This window comes from Falco biarmicus, chromosome 14, assembly GCF_023638135.1.
Source record: "Falco biarmicus isolate bFalBia1 chromosome 14, bFalBia1.pri, whole genome shotgun sequence".
Classification (NCBI taxonomy): domain Eukaryota; kingdom Metazoa; phylum Chordata; class Aves; order Falconiformes; family Falconidae; genus Falco; species Falco biarmicus.
This window is the reverse complement of record NC_079301.1, coordinates 3,514,767-3,534,611: the sequence shown is the minus strand read 5'-3', so window position 1 is coordinate 3,534,611 and position 19,845 is coordinate 3,514,767. Positions and strand designations below refer to the sequence as shown.

Genomic DNA, 19,845 nt, shown 5'->3' with positions numbered 1-19,845 from the left:
AATATGATGCAATGAAAAATGGAGAACAAGAAAGACAAATCAGAAAGGGAAGGACACATCCATATCAGTGGGCAAAAAAACTATTCTCAGAATATTTTCCTATGCACAATCTACAGTGAAAACTTTCCATCAATGAACACAAATTCTCAAAAGGATTAGGACTCATGCCTAGCTAATATATAGGACTCATAAGCTACTGTGAAGAAACAGTATCTGTAATTAGAAATTTTAGTGAAGCAGTTTCAAAACAGGAAGGCCAAAACAATTTATGGTACACTTCCTTGACGCTTAATAGGTTTGAAAACAGAGATGCTGGTCACAAGTTTTCAGCAATCTAACCCAGCTGCAAACGCAAAATAGCCTTCTGAAGCCTTATACAGACTAATCTAATACATTTCAGGAAAAAAAAAGTGAGATCAATACATCCATATGTCATACAAGACTACACAGAACAATTTTGTACTGGGAAATACCAAAACCACTGTCTAAATGGCAAAGCCCTCCGAATTGCCATTGAAAGATGGCAAGGCTTTCTGGGTCAGCTGAATTTGAATAATAGGGTGTTCTTAGCCCAAATAACCTATTGACTTCATATATAACAAAACAGAGAGACTCTTTCAAGTGCCTCCTAGATTTAGCAGCTGTTGCTCTGACACTGTCAGCAATGCATCCATCTTAATCACAGTATGATCCTTTCAACTTTTCTTTTTGAGGCTCTGCTTACTTCCTTCTACCCTTCAAGTCCCCTCACTGCCCAAGATGTATGTCAGCTCAAAGCACTGTGTGAATAAGAGCTAGAACAATATATCTGGTTTCTCCTGGTTCACAACTTTTTGTTTTAGCATATGATACATACGCAATCTACATAATATTGTGCCTATACATACAGGAAACCTGTATCTAGATGCCTATGCGAGGTGCCCTCTGGCTACTTTTGTTTTTCTCTTCTGATGCACTTCGCTGTAGCAACTCCCCAGTAACTTCCCTTGCCCATCACCACAGGCATTTTACTTTTTATTCTCATTATTCTTTTTGATTTTTCTTTGCTTGAAATACAAGACTCCATATGTTTTGCTCTTCTGTTATTGGAAAACATTAATGCTGTGTACCAGAGGGCACAGTCAAATGAGGAATTGCCATTTGGACAGAATTATATACCCAAGTATTGCTTAGGGTATATCACCTGTACAAGTGCTTTAAGCAGGTCTTGGCTTTGTTTCTGCCAGAATCTAAGGCAATATTTTAATGCTGAAAACAATATTCAATACTTTCCAAAGGAATATTTGTTCCGTCAAACTCTTTCAAACTAACTGGTCCTTAATGGCCTACAACTCATTGCAGATATGTTTCTAGTTCTTAAAAATGTGACCCATCTGAATTATACCTGCTTTTAAAAGAAAGCTCAACCATATGCACTTTTAGTTCATTTTAATTCATATTCAAATTCTTCTCCTTATTCGAGTTCTCATCTGAAAAATTTAAATATTACTTTAACTGTATAGGTCATAACAGAGTCGGGAGTGCCTTGAAAAGGGAGCAGTCCTCATATTTCACCAGTAAAGCATGAGAAGGCTGCACATCTGAAACAGCTTTAGTATACTGGGTAATTCACATTCACTAAGTGGATTAGCTGAAATAAGCATAATAAATGAAAGAGAATAAAATAAAAAACAATTTCACACTAAGTGAAGGCTTGACTTATAGGAAGTGGCAGCTCTGATGGCCCAAGGCATAGAATTAGTTTTGCCACTCGATAATTTGACTGATTCACTCGAGTGGCCAGAAGAGGACATTTTCTGCCTGATTTCAGTGTAATCAAGTCACCTGCTCAGCGATTGCCAGGGCCAAGTCAACTGCACTCTGCTGCACCCCGCCTGCGTGCCGTGAGCAGCGAGAACAGCGTTTTCTGCATATGTGTGCAACTACTACTGAGATGTTAACAACACTGAGATATACCTACCTCTCTATATTTGAAACCATATATGCAATATGAAATTAATCTATGCCATTAACTCCTTTATTTACATGAAGTTTGGGGCTACCTATGGGATGTTCTCTCAGTTCTGTTACAAATATCAACAATGAGCTTATGCATTACTTAGACAAAAGAGGTGACAGAAGCAACTACAGAAAAAAACGTAATTCCAAGAGGCTGGAAATAAAAATTATATTTTCTGTCTAAATTAGAAATGACTATGAAATTCTTTATAAACTATTACAGCAAGATTTTGTATTAAATTTATGTAACACCTGTTAAACAGAATTTTCCTCACCCTATATATAGTATATAAAAAGACTACAATATACATGCAGAGATTTGGGAATGTATAGGAACAACTTGCATGAGACTATGTCAATTTTATTCCTGCTTTACTAGCTGGGGTCAGACTGATAAATGCAATATATGTACTCGTCTTTAAGCATATGACCAGTTTCACTGATTATTATTTATAGCTAACCTTTCAAAGTAATGATTGTATACTGCATGTCAAAAGAACAGAATTTTATATTACTATTGAAAAGAATACTGTCTTCCCCTTATGCAAATATTATACCGAGACTGCCCCAGTCAAGAGATATAATCCATTTAAAAATATCATTATTATTAAAGCACATTCAATCAATATGCAAATGTGAAAAACAGTAATTAAGCATTTTAATTTTTACAATTGTGCAGTGATAAAAACGAAGATATAATGTGTATCAAAATATTTCAGCATTTTATAACCAATTTTCTACTTGACATATGTTACTGCATGATTCATCCACGTTTTTCAGAATCAAAGTCCATGATCTGGCAAACTAAATCTGTTCATAAAATGAAAAGGTGACCTTGCTTAATTTAATAAGTCTGTGTAGAAATACTCTTTCAACATGTTAAAGAATTACAAAAAGGTTATCATAGCTCGCTTTCATGGGAGAGTACTCTACCTTTTCCAGCTCATTTCTCAGGCTTTTACTGTAATTCATTAGATTACATAAAAACAATGTAGATCATTATATTTTAATAAAGCCTTTCCTTTCCTAATAAAATGTCTGTCATTTACATTCAGGCATGTATTATATAAAACACTTCTCTTTCTGAAGTAAAGCTTTTCATATTCAAGTCACAGGAGGTGGGTAGCTCTAGGAATTATATTTCTTTGCAAAGCATTTTCAGAATGAATTCAGTTTCTGGACTGAATCCTCCAGAACTCCAGTCCTAACATTTATCTTTAAAATGGGTACAACATGGTAGCAGCAACGCCAGTTGCTATCAGTATGCCTCTCTGCAAACTGAAGAGGTCTCTCTCTTCAGCAAAACTACGGTGTATGATACTACGCTCATTAAGTCAGCTTGTTTTTCTTTACACCAATTAACGTTGACTATGATAAAATAGTTTATCCAATACAAATACATTTCCAGTGAAATCTTAATATGACCCCAGTCACTTAATGAGGACAATCAGACAATGAAATCTATTTTAGTTACACTAGCTTCAAAATAAAAACATGCGGCTCTTCAAAATGCTCAGTAAGAGATGTTTCCTTTTCATCATGGATCTTAATTTGTTGTCAGCACTTGGCATCGTGTTTTATTACTTGGGAAGGGCTGAAAGAAGAGCACATTCTTCTTGCACAGGAGGAAACACCAACTGCAGCCACTGTATCTTCTACGTAGCCAAGGTCTTGGGAAATGAGCAGTTTCTCCAGGCAGGACAGTGAGGCAGCCTTCATTGCGAAACTTGCATCTCTCGGTCCTCTGCACATCAATCAAAAATATGCCAAAATCTTCTCTCCCAGATTACCAGGGCAGTTTTTCATGACTTCACATAGACAGACTCAAATTGTCCTCTCCTGATCACACACAGCACTCTTTGCCTGGTCTGAACATATTTACCCTCTTGCTTTCAGCGTTCCAAGCTCTCCCCTCTGAAAACCAATGGAAAAGCCAATCCAGAAATCAGCAGCAGCAAATGAAGAACTTCTACCATTTCTTAATGCTGCCTAAACTCCACAAGAAGTATTTCCAGAAGAGAGAACTAGAACCAGTGTTTTGCAAATCACCACCCTCAGACAAGCAGGATTTCCATCTGTCACCTTGCACTACAAGTGCAAGGCACTCCCATCACTCTGAGCTGCTCCATGTGGACAAAAAAGACTAAATAACTGTCATCTTTCAGGTGATTTCCCATTCAGCACCCATTTCGTTTAATTTTTTTCCAACTTTTTTTCAAAAGATGTGTTGCTGCTTTTCACAAACCCTAGTCCACACAAAAAAGTAGAATGCAGGCCACTAGGCCATCGGCACCTACTGCATTCACAATTTTGCAAAAGAATCTGTATAGAACATGTTCTCCGAAACACCGCAGTAAGTAGCAAAACACTTACGTTTAAGCAAACAAGTAATCCAATCCAAATCAATGGGATTATTTCTTTGCCTAATCTTAAAAACACACTTAAGTATTTCAATTGTTTAGGACTCCAGAGGTCTGTATGACAAGAACAGAAGCACAACAGATGTTAAATTACAGTAAAAGTACTTAATACCTGACCAGAATTGTAACTACGGAAATACTTGGATTTAGGTACAGTACATGCTTACATTTTAATGCACTGGGATTTATTCCCGATTTTTTCCAAACAATTTACAGCAGTGTTGTTAAACCAAGAATTTTGGTTTAATTTTGTATTTTAAAATACAGCCTTATGAAGGTTTCCTTTAGGAAGCCACACTACTCAAATCTAATACAGATCTGAACGCTGCATTTTAAGAGAATATTATTTATGCGAATGCAGTAGATTTTAGCATTGCAAATAGATGATGGATCGACGTTTTTTCTGCAACCAGAGATGTATTATTCAGCCAGTTACAACTGTATCTATTTAAACAATTATAGAGTTACCTCTCAAAGTCATAGGAATAAAAATTCAAGTGTGTATAGATATCTTGAGCTTAACAGATCTTCTGGAATACCGCTGGATAAATCTGAAGGGAAAGCAGGGTTATCAGTGAGGATCTATGCTCCTTGTCTCTGATGTCGCATGCCATAATAGTCCAATTTCTATTATTAGCATAAAATATGCTGCTTTTAAAATGGAGAATCACAAATACGCCTTATGCCACCCAAGGTAACAGCCCCGAATCTGAAGATGCTTATTTGCCTACCAGCAGTGCATTTGATGAGCCTTGTAACCAGTTACATCAATAAGCCATTAGCATGAATGTAAAAATTCTTCAATGATAATATAACTTCAGTGAATCCAAAAAAGAGCTTGCTATATTAAAATGCAAGACTGTACAATGTGCAGTTAGCCTAGGATTCTTACACAAGCACTCTCAAGGCAATTAAACACACTTGCTGTGATACTGGTTAAAGGTACCAAATGGAAACCACTTCAGACTAACTATTTATTCAACTTATTGTAAGGGAAAATAAAACGTAACAAAACCTATTCAATTACAATAGTGTTGTTATCACTAGAACAGTCCTCCAGAAAACAAAGAGTGCTGAAATCTTTCACACACCCTGATACTATTTTTGACTTTAAGACATTTCTTAATGATGACTTAAAAGAGCTAAAAAAGTCTCAAAGTCAGTTAAAGATGTGAAAGAGAGAAGCAGACGGGTATTGCAATCATTACAGACCTCAATGTCATCAGACACAAGGCTAACAGAAAAGCTGGTAGTAAAGAATGTCACAGATTGTAAAAACCAACAGATGAAAACTTACTGATTTTACTAACTCTATGATACTTCAGCCAACATTTTCAAATGGTTCGCTTCCACCTCCAAATCAAGACAAATTCAGCACAGACCTAACCTGAGTGTCAAGACAATATAGTCTTAACTCTCTCAGTGTGACCACTTTAGTTGAACCTTGTCTCAAAAGACATAGGAACTCAGTAGGATCAAATAAAAAAAAAAAAAAAATATCTGTGCAAATGCTTAAAAGTGAAAGTATATTACTGAGTTTCACACTTCTCGGACAATAACTAGCAATAACTGGTAGCCAAGGCTACGTGCAAATTAAATTTACAACAAGGTTAACCATTCAGTAAATTCTCAACAGCTTTAACTATTCACTTGTCAAAAACGTATCCCACCCAGATAAAGCAGACACTAAAAATGGATCCCTAAAGAAAGATAACATTAAAAGAGAAAAGAGAGGAACAGAGGGACTCATAGTCACCAAGTATAGTTTTTAGATCATCAGAACTCTACTGAATAGCTGTATTTTAAAGAGTAATGATATGATCCTGCATTCTTCATTCACTCAAATTCATGCTCCCTTCAGCATAGAAATTTGCTGGCATGAGATGGGGTGGTATTCAATCATGCAGCATACATGGTCTTTAATTTTAAAATCCAGTTAAATAGATGTTCTAACATCATTTTTTATCTAAGAACATTTCATGATAAAATAAAAGAGTGAGCATGTAACTTATTTGTCAGCTTTACTGTGTAGTGGATAACTTTCCTATGTTACTCACACGAGCTTTCATTTCCCAAAGCTATATGCATTCATTATGACAGTAAAAATGAAGAGTTGCTAAAGAGATGTATGCATTTTTATTATTGTTTGAAAAAATAGATCTTTCTACAGTCCTTTGAGCTTCTGAGTGTGTGATTTGTATAAAATATTTCTCATTTTGGGGACACACCAGATGGAGTGCAGGGCACTGTGGGATATGCCATTTATCACGATGACAGTGCGTAGGTAGCACTGATCCTCTCACCACAGGGGGAAGCTAGAGCTGCAAATGTGGAGCAGCATTAAAAGCCCGACGAGTGGAGTTTGGCAACACTTGTACTACTCATTAACTTAATCATATTAATTTATTAGCCATATATATCAAAGTAATTCACTACTGAATTGTCACCAAGAACAATTTATAAACTGTTAACGTTCCCCATAGGCAGAGCAGTGTTGTGGCATCCTTAATCAGTATGTTTGCCTTTGATTAAAAATAGTAATTTCTACCAAGCCAGGTAATGCCAACAATGACGAAGTCATGCATATGTTTCTCATTATAAGTGGAACTTTAAAATGACATCTATGACAACTGGAAAAAAAAAAAGGGGTAATTGTAAACAGTGAAATGAGCCACAGAAATAGGATGTAAACATACAAAAATGTCCTGCTAAGTATGCTGAGAAAGGAAAGGGTTCCCTTAACACTACCGTCACCTGCTCCCTGCTCTTGGAGCTCCAGCACTCCTGCCAGCAGCTGCCAGCCACAGCAGCCCTACATCAAACACCCCAAGAGCTGGAATTGGTCAATAGATGTTCTGTAAAGTGACCCTCAGTGAATGCTTATTCCTCAAGTAACAGCTCCTTCTTGGAAGCAGGTTTTATAACACAGAGAGGCAAACCTTCAGGGGCTGGCTCTGGCAAACTCAGTCTCTGAGACAATGCTACAATATGGAGTAGATTTGCTGCCTCCACCCCACTGTGTCCCTCTGTAAGCAAACATCCTTGCTGCTCCTGCAGCTCCGTCCTTCTGGCTCTGAGCACATCTTACAGTTCCTCAGCCGGGAGCGACTGGCGGGCACCGGAGCAGCACCAGTGTCAGATGGAAATAAGGAGACAATTTGTGGGGTCAATGGCAGCAGGGAGGCCCCGCAGGCAGCTCTGCACATCAGTTTATCATAGTCCTGTAAGCCACTATTTATTTATTTGAGTCCCACAATGATGTGACTTGGTATATCTATTAAAAATATTAACTTCACTAAAATATTAATTACATGAAACTATTCAGTTCACAACAGCTTCTCTTAACTATTAATAAGACAAAACTACACAGAAAAAGCATTAATATCTGTACAAACAGGGCAATATTTTAATTATTATCTTCTTAAGAACTCTAGACAAACAGCTAATGAGACTATGAGTGTCTATTTTAACTGTGTGTTTATGAAATAAAAAAGGATAACTTCACAGGAGGTGAAACCAATAATGAAAATAGCAGTTTATCTTACACATTTGGAAATGCAGGTGGTTTGCTTCTGTCACCTGGGCAGACCACTGTAACAAAACAGCAGAGAGCTAATGATAGATGCTGGCAGCAGATTTAATCAGGAGGTATTAACACCAGGGAAGGCCTCAGACATCCTGCCTGCTCGTGGCAGCACCAGCTACAGCCTCTGTACACAGTTCATTCCAAGTTCTCCCTACCAGTCATCAAGTGGGGGTTAGCCTCTGTCTAACCTCTGAAATTCTGAATCCTCCCACCTTGCATCCAGCAAAACAGTATCCATTTGAAAATGCCTGTTTTCCTTTTCTAACACCCAAATCCCCATCAGCCAGGCTTCCTCCCATCCTGTGCTAAGCACTCAGCAGCCCTCAGTCCTAAATGTTCGCTGTGATCTACCCGCAGACCCATACCGCACGTACCCTGCCAATGTACACCGTATTAGCCCTACGAGGCTGCCCACAGCTCCAGACAGAAATCTCAGAAATGTAAAATGGCAACAGTGTTGTTTTAAATGGGCACGCATCCATCTCGTTGGCACCTAGCCTCACCAGACCTTCCAGCACCCCATCAGCTTCAGCTGCGTGATTCCCAGCCCACGTGCAGAGAGATGTCATCCTGCCACCTGGGGGAAAAAAAACCTGCCTCAGAAAGCAGGTTTGTGCTCTGTACCACAATCTAAGAAAGTTCTAGTGGCAGGATGATTTTCTTCACGAGCCACCCTGCCCAATCTTGAAAACAAGATGGAGCAGCCCTCAAAATGGTTTTATTGCAGTAATAGTAGCCATTCTACAAATTGAATAGAGAAAAATCGCAATGAAGGTTTCGTACAGTGGTTTTCTAACCTTTTTGGGGGACAACCTAAATGAAGGGTAGGAGGACTGAAGCTGGCAGAGATAATGGTCAAAAGATCCAACTACTCTTTCAGATTCATTCCATATCAACAGTTTTCTGAGCTGCTGGCTTAAATCATATAATGGATTTCAGCTTCTCTCCACACAGCAAACTACTGCTTCAGACCCTAAAAATTCCCTGAGAATCCATTCCATAAAGAAGACCCAACCATCTCGCTAAGATACACTGATGACAAAGACTTATACATTAACAGGAGATAAAGCCTTTTTTTGTTAATGTCACTTCATCACACTGCATTGTTTAAAGAAGTGAGCCTTTGATGACCATTGCTCTGTGACATACAGGATTTTCCTTTGCCCTCACAGCAGGCAAGGGCACCACGCTGATTTCCACATTTCCTACATGAATACAAGAAGAAAACCACTTTTTCCTAACTTAACATAAAATGGACAGTACTTAAAGATCAGCTCTTGAAAGACGCAGTTTGGGCATGGTTATTGTGCTGTTTACGCAAGCCCTTCCTGGCAGCATGCATCCCAGACACGCCACCTCATCTTTCTCAATTACAGCAGTTTTAACCACCCTGCTGCTCTAGTCTCATCGTAACTCAAATGTTCCCGCTACCCAAAGGTGGAAGGTACCTACAAATATTTCAAAAAGGTCAAGGCTTCACTTATAGCCCCTTCACAAATTACATATGTATAAGAGTAGTTGTAAAAAAATTACACTCTACACTGGGAAATGCAGTATGCCTAATTTAACTACCTGTTTATTATGTGAAAATGACCACGTAAACTGAGCTGACACAAACCAAATGGGTGATGAAAATAACAGCACATTTCAAGGAGTGGAAACACAGATGGCTTGCTCGAGTCTGCAGGAAGTTACTAATCATCACTCTGTAATACCAACTACAGACAGATCTGTGAGCTCTGCAGCCAGAACAGCAACTTCTTGAGACCTATCCATCTAACCAACAGCAAGCCTGGACGCCAGCTTCTTCACTTCAACTTGACAGAAGACGAAAGAGGAGGTAAAAATGAAAAAATGAAATGGATGAATGAATCATGCTGCATTTGCTGATGTGGAGTCTGTAACTAAAATAAGCTTATCTGAAAAAGAAAACAACTCAGATGCCAAGTTGGACACATTAGAAAATAAGAATTTGAAAATATGTAGCCACATAAGAACAGCAAGTGTGACTTTTTTATTATTTTTTTTAGAACAATGTAGGCAAATTAACATGACCATCTGCATATCCGTGCTGTAGAAAGAATGGGCAAAATCTGACACAAAGATTATCAGGGAGCGGACAAGAAGACAGCCAAAAGGAATGCTTTGGGCAATTACACTGCAGCTAGAGGAAGCAGGTGACCAAAGAAGTCACCAACATGTCATTCCCGCCTCCCTATCAGCATCTGCTCTACTAGAAGGGATGGACCCAGCCCTACCACACTGCAAACTCTCCTCAAGTCTCTGCTCCAGTCCTGCCCCTCTCCCACAGGTGTCTGAAACACCACCTGGGAGCAGAGCGTGCTCCGTGCAGAAAGCCTCTGCTAAGCCGGCAGGTCACTGAGCAGGGGCAGCCACAGGCAGGAAACAGATTGTTTTACATACAAATTCTGTGTGCCAAAACTGTCAGAACCACAGCAAATTATATGCAAGTGAGATCATAAATAACCAAATTATGACTCAGCCAGTAGACAACAGGTTAAAATCCTTGCAACTTTTATTCCAGTCCATTATCCACCCACGTGGAAGTCTGGAAGAAAAAACTTTATTCTGTGAGAAGTGTTAAAACCTACTCTCTTCTTAGTTCAGCCAAAAGGAAAGAATCCAATTGCAGAAGTACTGAAGGCAACCAGAGCAAAGCAGTTGGTAATTAAACGTAAATAGGTATAAAGCTAATGGAGACGACATATCCCCAGTACTCCAAGTTTTACAACAGCTCAAATCCCCATTGAGTTTACAAGTGGCTCTTTTGGCACCTTTTGGTACTCAGCAATTCCCCCAACTTTTACAGTGTTTTTTCTTTATGAACAAGATGAAACTACTTAAAACCTTCAGGAGCTCTGATTCCTGAGTGACAAGACTACAGAGATCATCAGCCCTGCTGTGGGCTGGCGGCAGAGTGGCTTCATCTGTGGGGACCCATCTTGTCCAGGGCCCTCAGTGACTCTGCAACACTCTGGAAATGTGCATTTTCTCCCGCCTACAAGCTGCTCGCTAAACTCCCTTTCAGCTGCTTGAGGCACACTGTCTGTGACTTTTGGTGCTGGGTCACACAGAGGTTTTCACAAGCGGCTCCCAAGGTCAGAAAAGCGGCCACCCTGGGCCTCGGCTGACCGACAGCCTCCCAGGACCAACCTTCTCATGCGACGCTCCGCGTATTGAATAAAGTGGGCTGTATCCCAGTCATCACCTCAGGCTCCAAACAAATTACAACGGTCAAGAAATCTAACTTTTTTTTTTTTCTGTGATACTCAAAATATCTGTGAGACACAGAATGTGTTTATGATACTATTTTACTGTCCATACCCAGCAGACTGCATCCTAAAATATGTCCCAATTTAAAGCAATATGGCTGTCTGCACAATTTGATGTCCTATTTGCACATTTGTGTCCTATTTGCAACACAGTCAGGGTGGGAAAGTAATATGGAATAATCTGGACTTCTGAGAAGAAATTATCAATGCAAGGTGGTTCTTGTGCTTTCCTGTCTATCAGTAATAACATAAATACCACCAAATCAATGAAATTCCTGCGCTGAGAACACAACAGAGCTACTGAAAAACCCCTCATTTACAAACTGCTCCTAAGAGTGAAAACACAGCTCTTGATCCCTGCCACATATATGAACAGTACATGAAGCTGCACTAGCTCAACCGTGGCACCTGGCTCTAGCAAAATGCTTTATTAACTACTTCAGTTAAGCTTACTGTGATTATTGCTTAAGAAAAGTTCATTTCCACTTCCACAATAATAAAAGTTATCGGTTCACGGTGAAGTCCTCATGACACTTGTCGTAGGAAAAATTAAAGATCTTAACTTTATTACTCCCCTGAACACCAAGACTCGCTGAGGCACTTAGTTGCAGTGCAACAGGTTCTGCAAGCAGACTAATCTGCAAGATCAAGACAGAAGTCACTGTATTCCTTATCAATAATTTTTTTAACCCTGCTTTCCCTGTAAGATGTTCTATGACTTTATATCCTGCTAAACACTTCACTAAGTGTGGTTATTATGAAGATACAATATATTTAGACTGGACTTTGACCGTAATCCTACAACTGTTAAGTCTGTTGAATATTTAAACAATTACTTTTATGAATATATTCTGTTAATATAGCTTTACTACCAAAATAAACTTCCTTTTAGCACACAGCAATTAATAAAAAAATAAAACACTCATCAGGATAGCACAAGATTTAATTTAAACTCTTATTAATAAATTAATGAAGTGAAATAAAATACTATGCATTAAATTATGTTTAGGGCTTGTTTATAATGCCACATATTTTCATGCTAGTTTTTTCAAATTATGATGCTGAATGCAGATTATTAAAGTACGATCCACTGTGGCAATGCGGACTTATCTGCTTTTCAAGTGTTTCTTCTATAATTTGTACAAGCATTTCTGTATTTTCCCAGCATATATTAACGATGTTACAATACAATACACATTAGCCACGCTGTTCATATCCCATGAGAACTAAAATACACATGCATTTGAAAGGAAGTAATGCATGCTACAGGGCTCTCTGAGACAATAGTTCATTTTCTCAGGTTTTTTTCTTTTATTAAAATAACATGTTTAATGGAATTTCCTGTAAGGAAATTACAATTAATAAAGAACTAAATTAAAAATCCATTAGATTTCAGTCACTGCAGATACAAAACAGAGTTTTCATGAACACTCAAAAAATCCAATAATGTAACCTCTGGTAAAGCTTGAAAAAGCCCTGAAGGACAAGGCAGTTAGATCAATATTAGTTTATTTTAACTGCTGTGCAGTATGAAGAGATGAGGCTGATCATCTGATGGATTTTATTACCTGTTGGAGAGATAAGTCCTGGTGATAAGAGGCCTGGAACTCCATGGGGCAGAAGACGTGCATTTTCTTGTATTGCAACTCCTAGCGAACGCTTGGGGGGTCTTCCTGGTCGTGAGCTGATGAAATAAGAGGATAAATGAAAACGTATTTTCTTTTTGAAATATCTGCTTTCTACACATGGTATTGATTTGTATAAAATATACGAACCATCAGTGATACACAAAAAATATATTAGAAATTCTTGCCTAGGAAAAAAAGAAAAATAAGTTGATTAAACATATCAGAATTGTATAGGTTTCAAATGAACTAACAATGAACTGCCAAACAGCACCTACGGTTACACAGTCATGAGCTTGAAGTCACATAAATTAATAGAAAGGTGTGTTTTTTTTAATCTGTACCACAAGACCAGAAAGAAAGCAATCCATATTTCTAGCCCTATTATACCCTTACTTCACTAAATAGCATCTTCCTTTAATATTACTGTCTGTAAAATGGAGCTCAAGAAATTCACGTGCATGGGTAATTCACATGTAAAGTCTTGAAAATGCAACTAGATGCATTACTCTGCTCACAAGCCACGGTTTATGGTTGTGAATTAACGATGCAATGATAGGGATGCCAGAGCTATTCAGACTGTGTGTGCTAGAATTTATTAGCTCAGCCCCCATGCTGGACGAGTACAGCCACGTTGCTTCCAGACACTGCTATGAACCAGCTCAGGGCTGACTGGGCAGCACAGCCTGGCTAACCAGACCGTTTCATAGAAGGCACTTCCACTTGTACCTCTACTATTCATACAGCAGCCAAGCTTTTCCACTATGCAGGGCTTCCACGACCTTACAGGTGGCTGGTGGAGAGGGGTCACAGCAGTAACTGCTCCAAAATCTATGCCACACACCTGCACCACAGAAAACTAAAAGTTGTGCTGCCTAAAGAAGTTAAAACTTTGAATACAACACAGTCTTAAATCTTGCCTTCCAAATCATGGATGATAACTGCCTACTTCTGAAGATGCAGCAATAATTTAACACTAAGCTTTCTTAAACAGACTACTTATCTTTATGGATTGACTGGTGGTTTTAATTATTACAGGCAGGTTAAACCAAGAATGTTAGCCCAACCTGTCAAAAATCTCACCGTCCCTTGACCAGTTTGTCAATTACAATTGCAGTTTCTAATACAAAATGTTGCAGGTCTGCTTACAGACCTGTTATATTTAACTATTGTTTTCAACTACCATATTTATGCCTTACATCAGAGTGCATACATATAATCATCCTATACAGCTGCCATCATAATACAGAGATTTACAGACCAAAGCACCATTTGAATGAACTCTTTCCCCCCAAGCCAGCTAATAAAAATGCAACCTCCTTATGTTTGGAAAAGTACTGCTGCTTCTCCTTGGTCAAAACAAATTTTATTCCATTGAATAATACAGCTTTTGACAAAACATAGCAAAACACTGCACAAAATAACTAAAATGTAACAAGGAATGAGACTTGAATACAAAGCATTTCCAAAATTACTTCTAATTCACAAAGAAATGTAAGTTAAACTTCACTCTATCAACTTACAGTGGCAAAGCCCTCCATCAATGTAAGACAAACTCTGTGATTAAATGGAGACAACTTCTAGCAACACTACACAAAGGTACCATTAACCTGTTCATTTCTCACAGTGTGCTAGTGTTATTTTGTATTACTGTACATCAAAGTAGCACAAATCATTTTGTTGGTTTATTATTTTATCTCTATAAAACTATTCCCCCCTCTTTTTAGTTCCAGGTTTGTCCATTTTGAGTTTCATTTTATTCAGTACTTTTCCCATTCTTCTTTTTTATGCTTTGTTTATCATACTATGATGGCTATGTGGAAAGGCTTCTACAAGACCCTAGACTCACTAGGTTATAATCAAGTAAGCCTAAAGTAAGAGTGATGGAGCTTCACAGGAAGTTACATGCACACACCATTCTTTACTAAAATCACCTGCTGCAATCATCCACTGCACAAGAATATTTTCTAACAGACAGTATTAGGCTGGTACATGAGAGTTTTAAACAAAAAAGAATTGTTGCTCTTTTGATTTACAGAAACCTGTGCTTATACATATGCACGTGCAAGCGCTTAGCTAGCACTCACAATGAAAAAAAAAATTACAAACCCCCTAAAATTAGCAGCTTTCTGCAGCAGGAGAACCGAATCAACGAAACTACAAAACATTCTCTTCTCAAGCTCAAATACTAACAAATCTTTTGCATAAAACTCCATATGTAGATATTAATCTAAGAACAACATTAACAAAATAAACAGTTTTAAAAGATTTTATGAAGAAACGTTTTATTTATGATTTTTCATAAACAGTTTTTAGAAGAAGAGAAGGAGAGACAGTGGAGTTTCGTTCCTTGTTACGCAATTTTTGCACCGACAGCACTTTAAGTCAATGACCCTGTTGACCGAGTAGACAACACATAGCCCACAGGTTCACCAGATCAGCTCTTGCGGTGTTTCACAGCACATACTACAGCAGAAGTGAAACTCTCCGATCTGTGGTTACGCAATGACCTGTACAGAATGCCCAGGGTTAGAAGAGTTTTAGGAGATGATGAAAGAAGCTCATACCAAAACTCACTCAGCTCCCTTTCAGAACCCCACTGACTACGTTTATATCCTGCCTACTTACACAAGTAACACAAGCACCACTGAGAAAACACAGCACTGTTCTCTCTGGGGTTTGGTGTCTTTGGGATTGTGGTCCTTTTGGAGAAGGGGTTTAATAGTCTCTGAAGAAAAAAAAATAATGCATACTTCTAACATATTCATGCCCTTTTAGTGAATATTATTATAAAGCTTTAACCACAAGGGGCCAAATACTGGTCTTACATAGCTGTAGGCATAACAGTTTGAATGGAATTGCTCCCAGCTGAACCCATTCAAAATAGATCAAGGTCCACTGTCGCCAATTTAATGTTAGCTTTGAAATGAAAAAAAAAAAGGCTGGATGCTACTTATAGCTGTCTGACTTTCACTCATGCAACACCTGTGAGAAGGAACCATTTGGGTCTTTAACACCATGCCCTGTAATTGGCCTGTGAACACCTTCAATGCTGTATGCCTGGTTCTGAACCAAGGAAATGAAGCAAGAGCCAAACCCAGCACCCTGAGATGCTGCCGCTGAGTCTGCAGGCAGGTACTTCACACTTTCAGCTGGACTGCCTGGATATGACCAGCAACCATATCACCCATCACGAACCAAGGTACTGTGCTTGGAAGAACACCAGAACTCACAGAAAGCACCTCAGTAGCATATCTGAATCCCAATGCTTCTGGTCTCGTTTTTGCTAGAAACAGATTTTCTGGCATTTTTGGTTAAATGTGAAACCAGAAATTTCAGAGAGACAGGACATAAATGTTTGCTCTAAATCTTATTTAAAAATAAGATACATACAAGAGAAACAAAAACAGTAGCAGATTCAAAATTTTTCTAGGATTTACTTTATGCTGTAGATACGCTCCTGTCAGAACTAGGGCTGACATCACCAAGCAATGAAATCACACTGGTCTATCTCAATACTCTCTACCTAGCACGCTTCCTGTCATCTTACAAAGTCCAGAATTTCAACAAATGGCACGTTTACTATTTAGAACATATCTAATCTTCGTAATTCAGGGGAAACTGCTAATACATACCTTGAGCATGAATTGTAAGGCAAGGAGAATTATTTGGGGAGAGTAAGACATTATTTGTGATTATGTAAGTAGTAGCATATAAATACTAAAGGCATTAGCATATAAAAATTAACTTTATTAAATGATATTTCTCCTAATCTTTTGTCACACTGCTCTTTTATTGCATTTTCTTCTTCACCTTTATTTAATTCAAGAAAGTTATATATTCAAGAAGTCTAGAGCAAAGGAAGCATAAACAGGAACAATCAGCCTCAAAGAAGTTTAAATGTATTTCTTTGAGATTCTAAAACCTCTACAAAAACTTTGTGTTTGTTATCAATAGGTCTTTGTGAATGGAAAATGACTCAATTCTAAATTAGATGTTACTTTAGTGAGAAACTACTGGTTGATAGATTATCACTGAAAAACATTTAAAAGTACAAAAGTTAGTCACAAGCAAAGACCATGGAGTCTAAAACACAAGTGCAATGTTGTTTTTCATTAATAAATTTAGTAATTTTATTCTTTTTACTAAATAAATGCAAATAAATTGGCCAGCTCAAAGTCTACACTGGTTAAATTCTATTAGCATCTCTCAAAAACAAAAACAAAAGCAAAAAGCCCTTGGGCCATCAATTACTTGAAAGTGAAGATGACTGGAAGTTTTGGGGTTTCACCTGTATTTACACAAAGGTTCTACAGCCATCCTTGTCATCCTTCTCCACCACACCCCTGCCAAATCAGTAACTCTGAAAGAGAAAAATGAACTAATCTGCATGTTGTTCACTTTTGTATTTTGTTTGGAATTAAATTTGTCAGAGACTAAATTAAGTTTTAAGCAGTGTATTTATTTGACAGTTAAAATTTATATAGAAAAATGGTGAGAAATCACACATTAATGTCTGTTTTTCCTTTATTTTCCACTCCTGTTGAGGGTTAATTTTATTATTTTCCTCTCAATGTTTTATATACTCCCTAGACATCCGAAGGATTTTTAATTTGAATCAAAACATATAATAAAGCTATTTTTGTGATTTTGTTAAAATTACTGATCAGCTCCATCTTTTGTAACTCTATTTTACACTTATTATAGACAACTATATTTCATAAAATCCACAAATTCATCAACACTTTGTGAAATGTAATTAATCAGTGGAAACATACAGCACATCACTGTTGATGTATGATAGCGCTCTACTTTTGTGCTTTTAAATATAGAAGATTTACTAGAATCAGAAGTGAATTTGCATATTAATCAAGACAAATAAACATGTGGTGATTTAACTAGGAAACTGTTATTTGGATGACAATTTAATCAGCACAGGTTGAAAGGTCCATCACTGCAGCATCCTGTTTCTGCTAAAATATTGATTGCGTTACTGATTTCAGTAATGCTTTATTTTACAGGGCACAAATAACCATGTAATTACTCTTTAATTGAATGGTAATTGCTTGCTGGCAATTATTTGTTAAGTTTTGGAGTTTAATTACTAGGTTATTTGTGTTTTGTGAAATAAAATGTTATGTATTAGTAGCCCGAAACATTTTCTGTATGAATGGTCTGTCAAAACTAGAAAAGTAAGTTATGATGGTATGAGTTTGACAAATAACACTATAACACTAAAACTATTATTTAAAGGATCAGATGAATCTTTGAATGCTTTCTCTTTACAAAATTAACATTAGATGTAACATTTGTAAGATAAATGGAGGAATACTGTGCCACAGAAGCGTGATTTCCTCTGGGGTCTAGTCCACCATTTAGCATAATTTATCCTGATGTTTTGCTTTTCATTCACTGGGCTTCTTTGGGAGGAACTGAAATAGTATCCTATCCTCTTGAGAGCAAAGAATAAACGAAGTAGAAATATATTTCAACAGTACTTCATATTTCTGCAACTGAAGTGGATTACCACCAGCACATTATCTTAGCAGCCTATAAACTTTGTAGACTTGGCAGTTAGCTAGATAACAAGGGAAAGCATTATGTTTTGCAGTGTCAATGAGATATGACACATTTTGTGATATGTTTATTCCAAGTTGTGATAGATGAGGTACCCAGTACTTTGATCGTTAAGATTTGAATTTTACTTCTACACTTTTCATTTTTGTCATCAACTATTTATGAATTGGCAGTAGGCAGTCTAGCAAGGACTGCTGATTTTGTTTTTTCAAGATATCCAGTTAATAAATTAATTATTGATTCCACAAGGCTTGAGCTATTTGGTATAAAAATATGCTAGACTTGTGATTTAGGAAGCTCTCATATGTATTACAGATTTCTTCAATAGCAACATATTTTATCAGGCTTAAAGGAGAAATACAGAAGTTCTATGTGACATGCTGCATAAATTGCTCTGGTAAATAGTGGCAGTAACTGGTGCAAGTACTCAGAAGTAAAAAACCCAAAAGCATATCAACAACAAAAGCCCACAATCTCAGTTGCTTTCCTGAAACTAGAACAGCAATCACAAATTAAAATTTTGCTGTCCTCAAAGATCATGAAGTACCTCCTAGTGATTGAGAAAGATACTCTTTGAAGCTTTTACCAATAAACGTAGTATCAGTGAATTGCATTAAAATTATTTCCTATTATCCTAAGGTTTTTAGTTTTAGCATGGATTTGAAATAATCTCCTTGCTCTGGCATTTATTACAACATTTCAAAAATGCCAATGGTAGTTAAACTCTACTTGACCTTTCAGTGTTTAAGAAGAGAAGCAAACCCTGACCTCGCAGCAACCTGATTCTGTCTCCTCTCAGTGCTGGCAAACTGATCACTTGTCTAACTATTGCAGGACACTGGATCGCCAGCCACATCAAAGGCAACAAGAGCCAATTCAGCAGCAGGAAAAAAGTCATCCATGCAAAATGGGCAATTAACATTAATCATACATGAAGTTGTTTGAGCTGATAACTAGATCCTGGTCCCTATGGCAACTCTCATAAAACAGTGCCCATGCTGGCATGAGGAGAGCCACAGCTCATCTTCCACAGGCTCGGTGTGGTCCCTTCTCACTTAACCGGACAGAAGGACATTGTGGAAAAAAGCTCTGACATTCCAAAACAGAATCTTCCCACTCAGTCCTCCAGGGTTTTTCAGTAAGGAAGGTCCCCAACATCACCCTGAGTGAAAACGTCAGTGGAAGTTTGTTCCTAAAGCATCACAGATCTGAACTTTCTTCTGTCATCATGAATTGGTGTTATTGTTAGAGAAAGAGACTCCTTAATACCACTGAATTGTTCAGTCAGGACTAAAGTGCAATATCACATCTTTATTTATATTTATTTATTAATAAGAATGGAAAGT

At 37.6% G+C, this 19,845-nt stretch overlaps 1 protein-coding gene across 4 annotated transcripts in view; it reads right to left on the bottom strand.

Moving 5' to 3' along the window:
- Nucleotides 1–19,845, bottom strand: part of DACH2 (dachshund family transcription factor 2) — a 310,886-nt gene that overhangs the window by 138,310 nt on the left and 152,731 nt on the right. For all 4 annotated transcript variants that reach the window (XM_056359330.1, XM_056359331.1, XM_056359332.1 and 1 more), the window contains exon 2: nucleotides 12,866–12,981. In XM_056359330.1, the coding sequence (XP_056215305.1) occupies nucleotides 12,866–12,981 (116 nt within the window). The remainder of the gene's footprint in view (nucleotides 1–12,865; nucleotides 12,982–19,845) is intronic.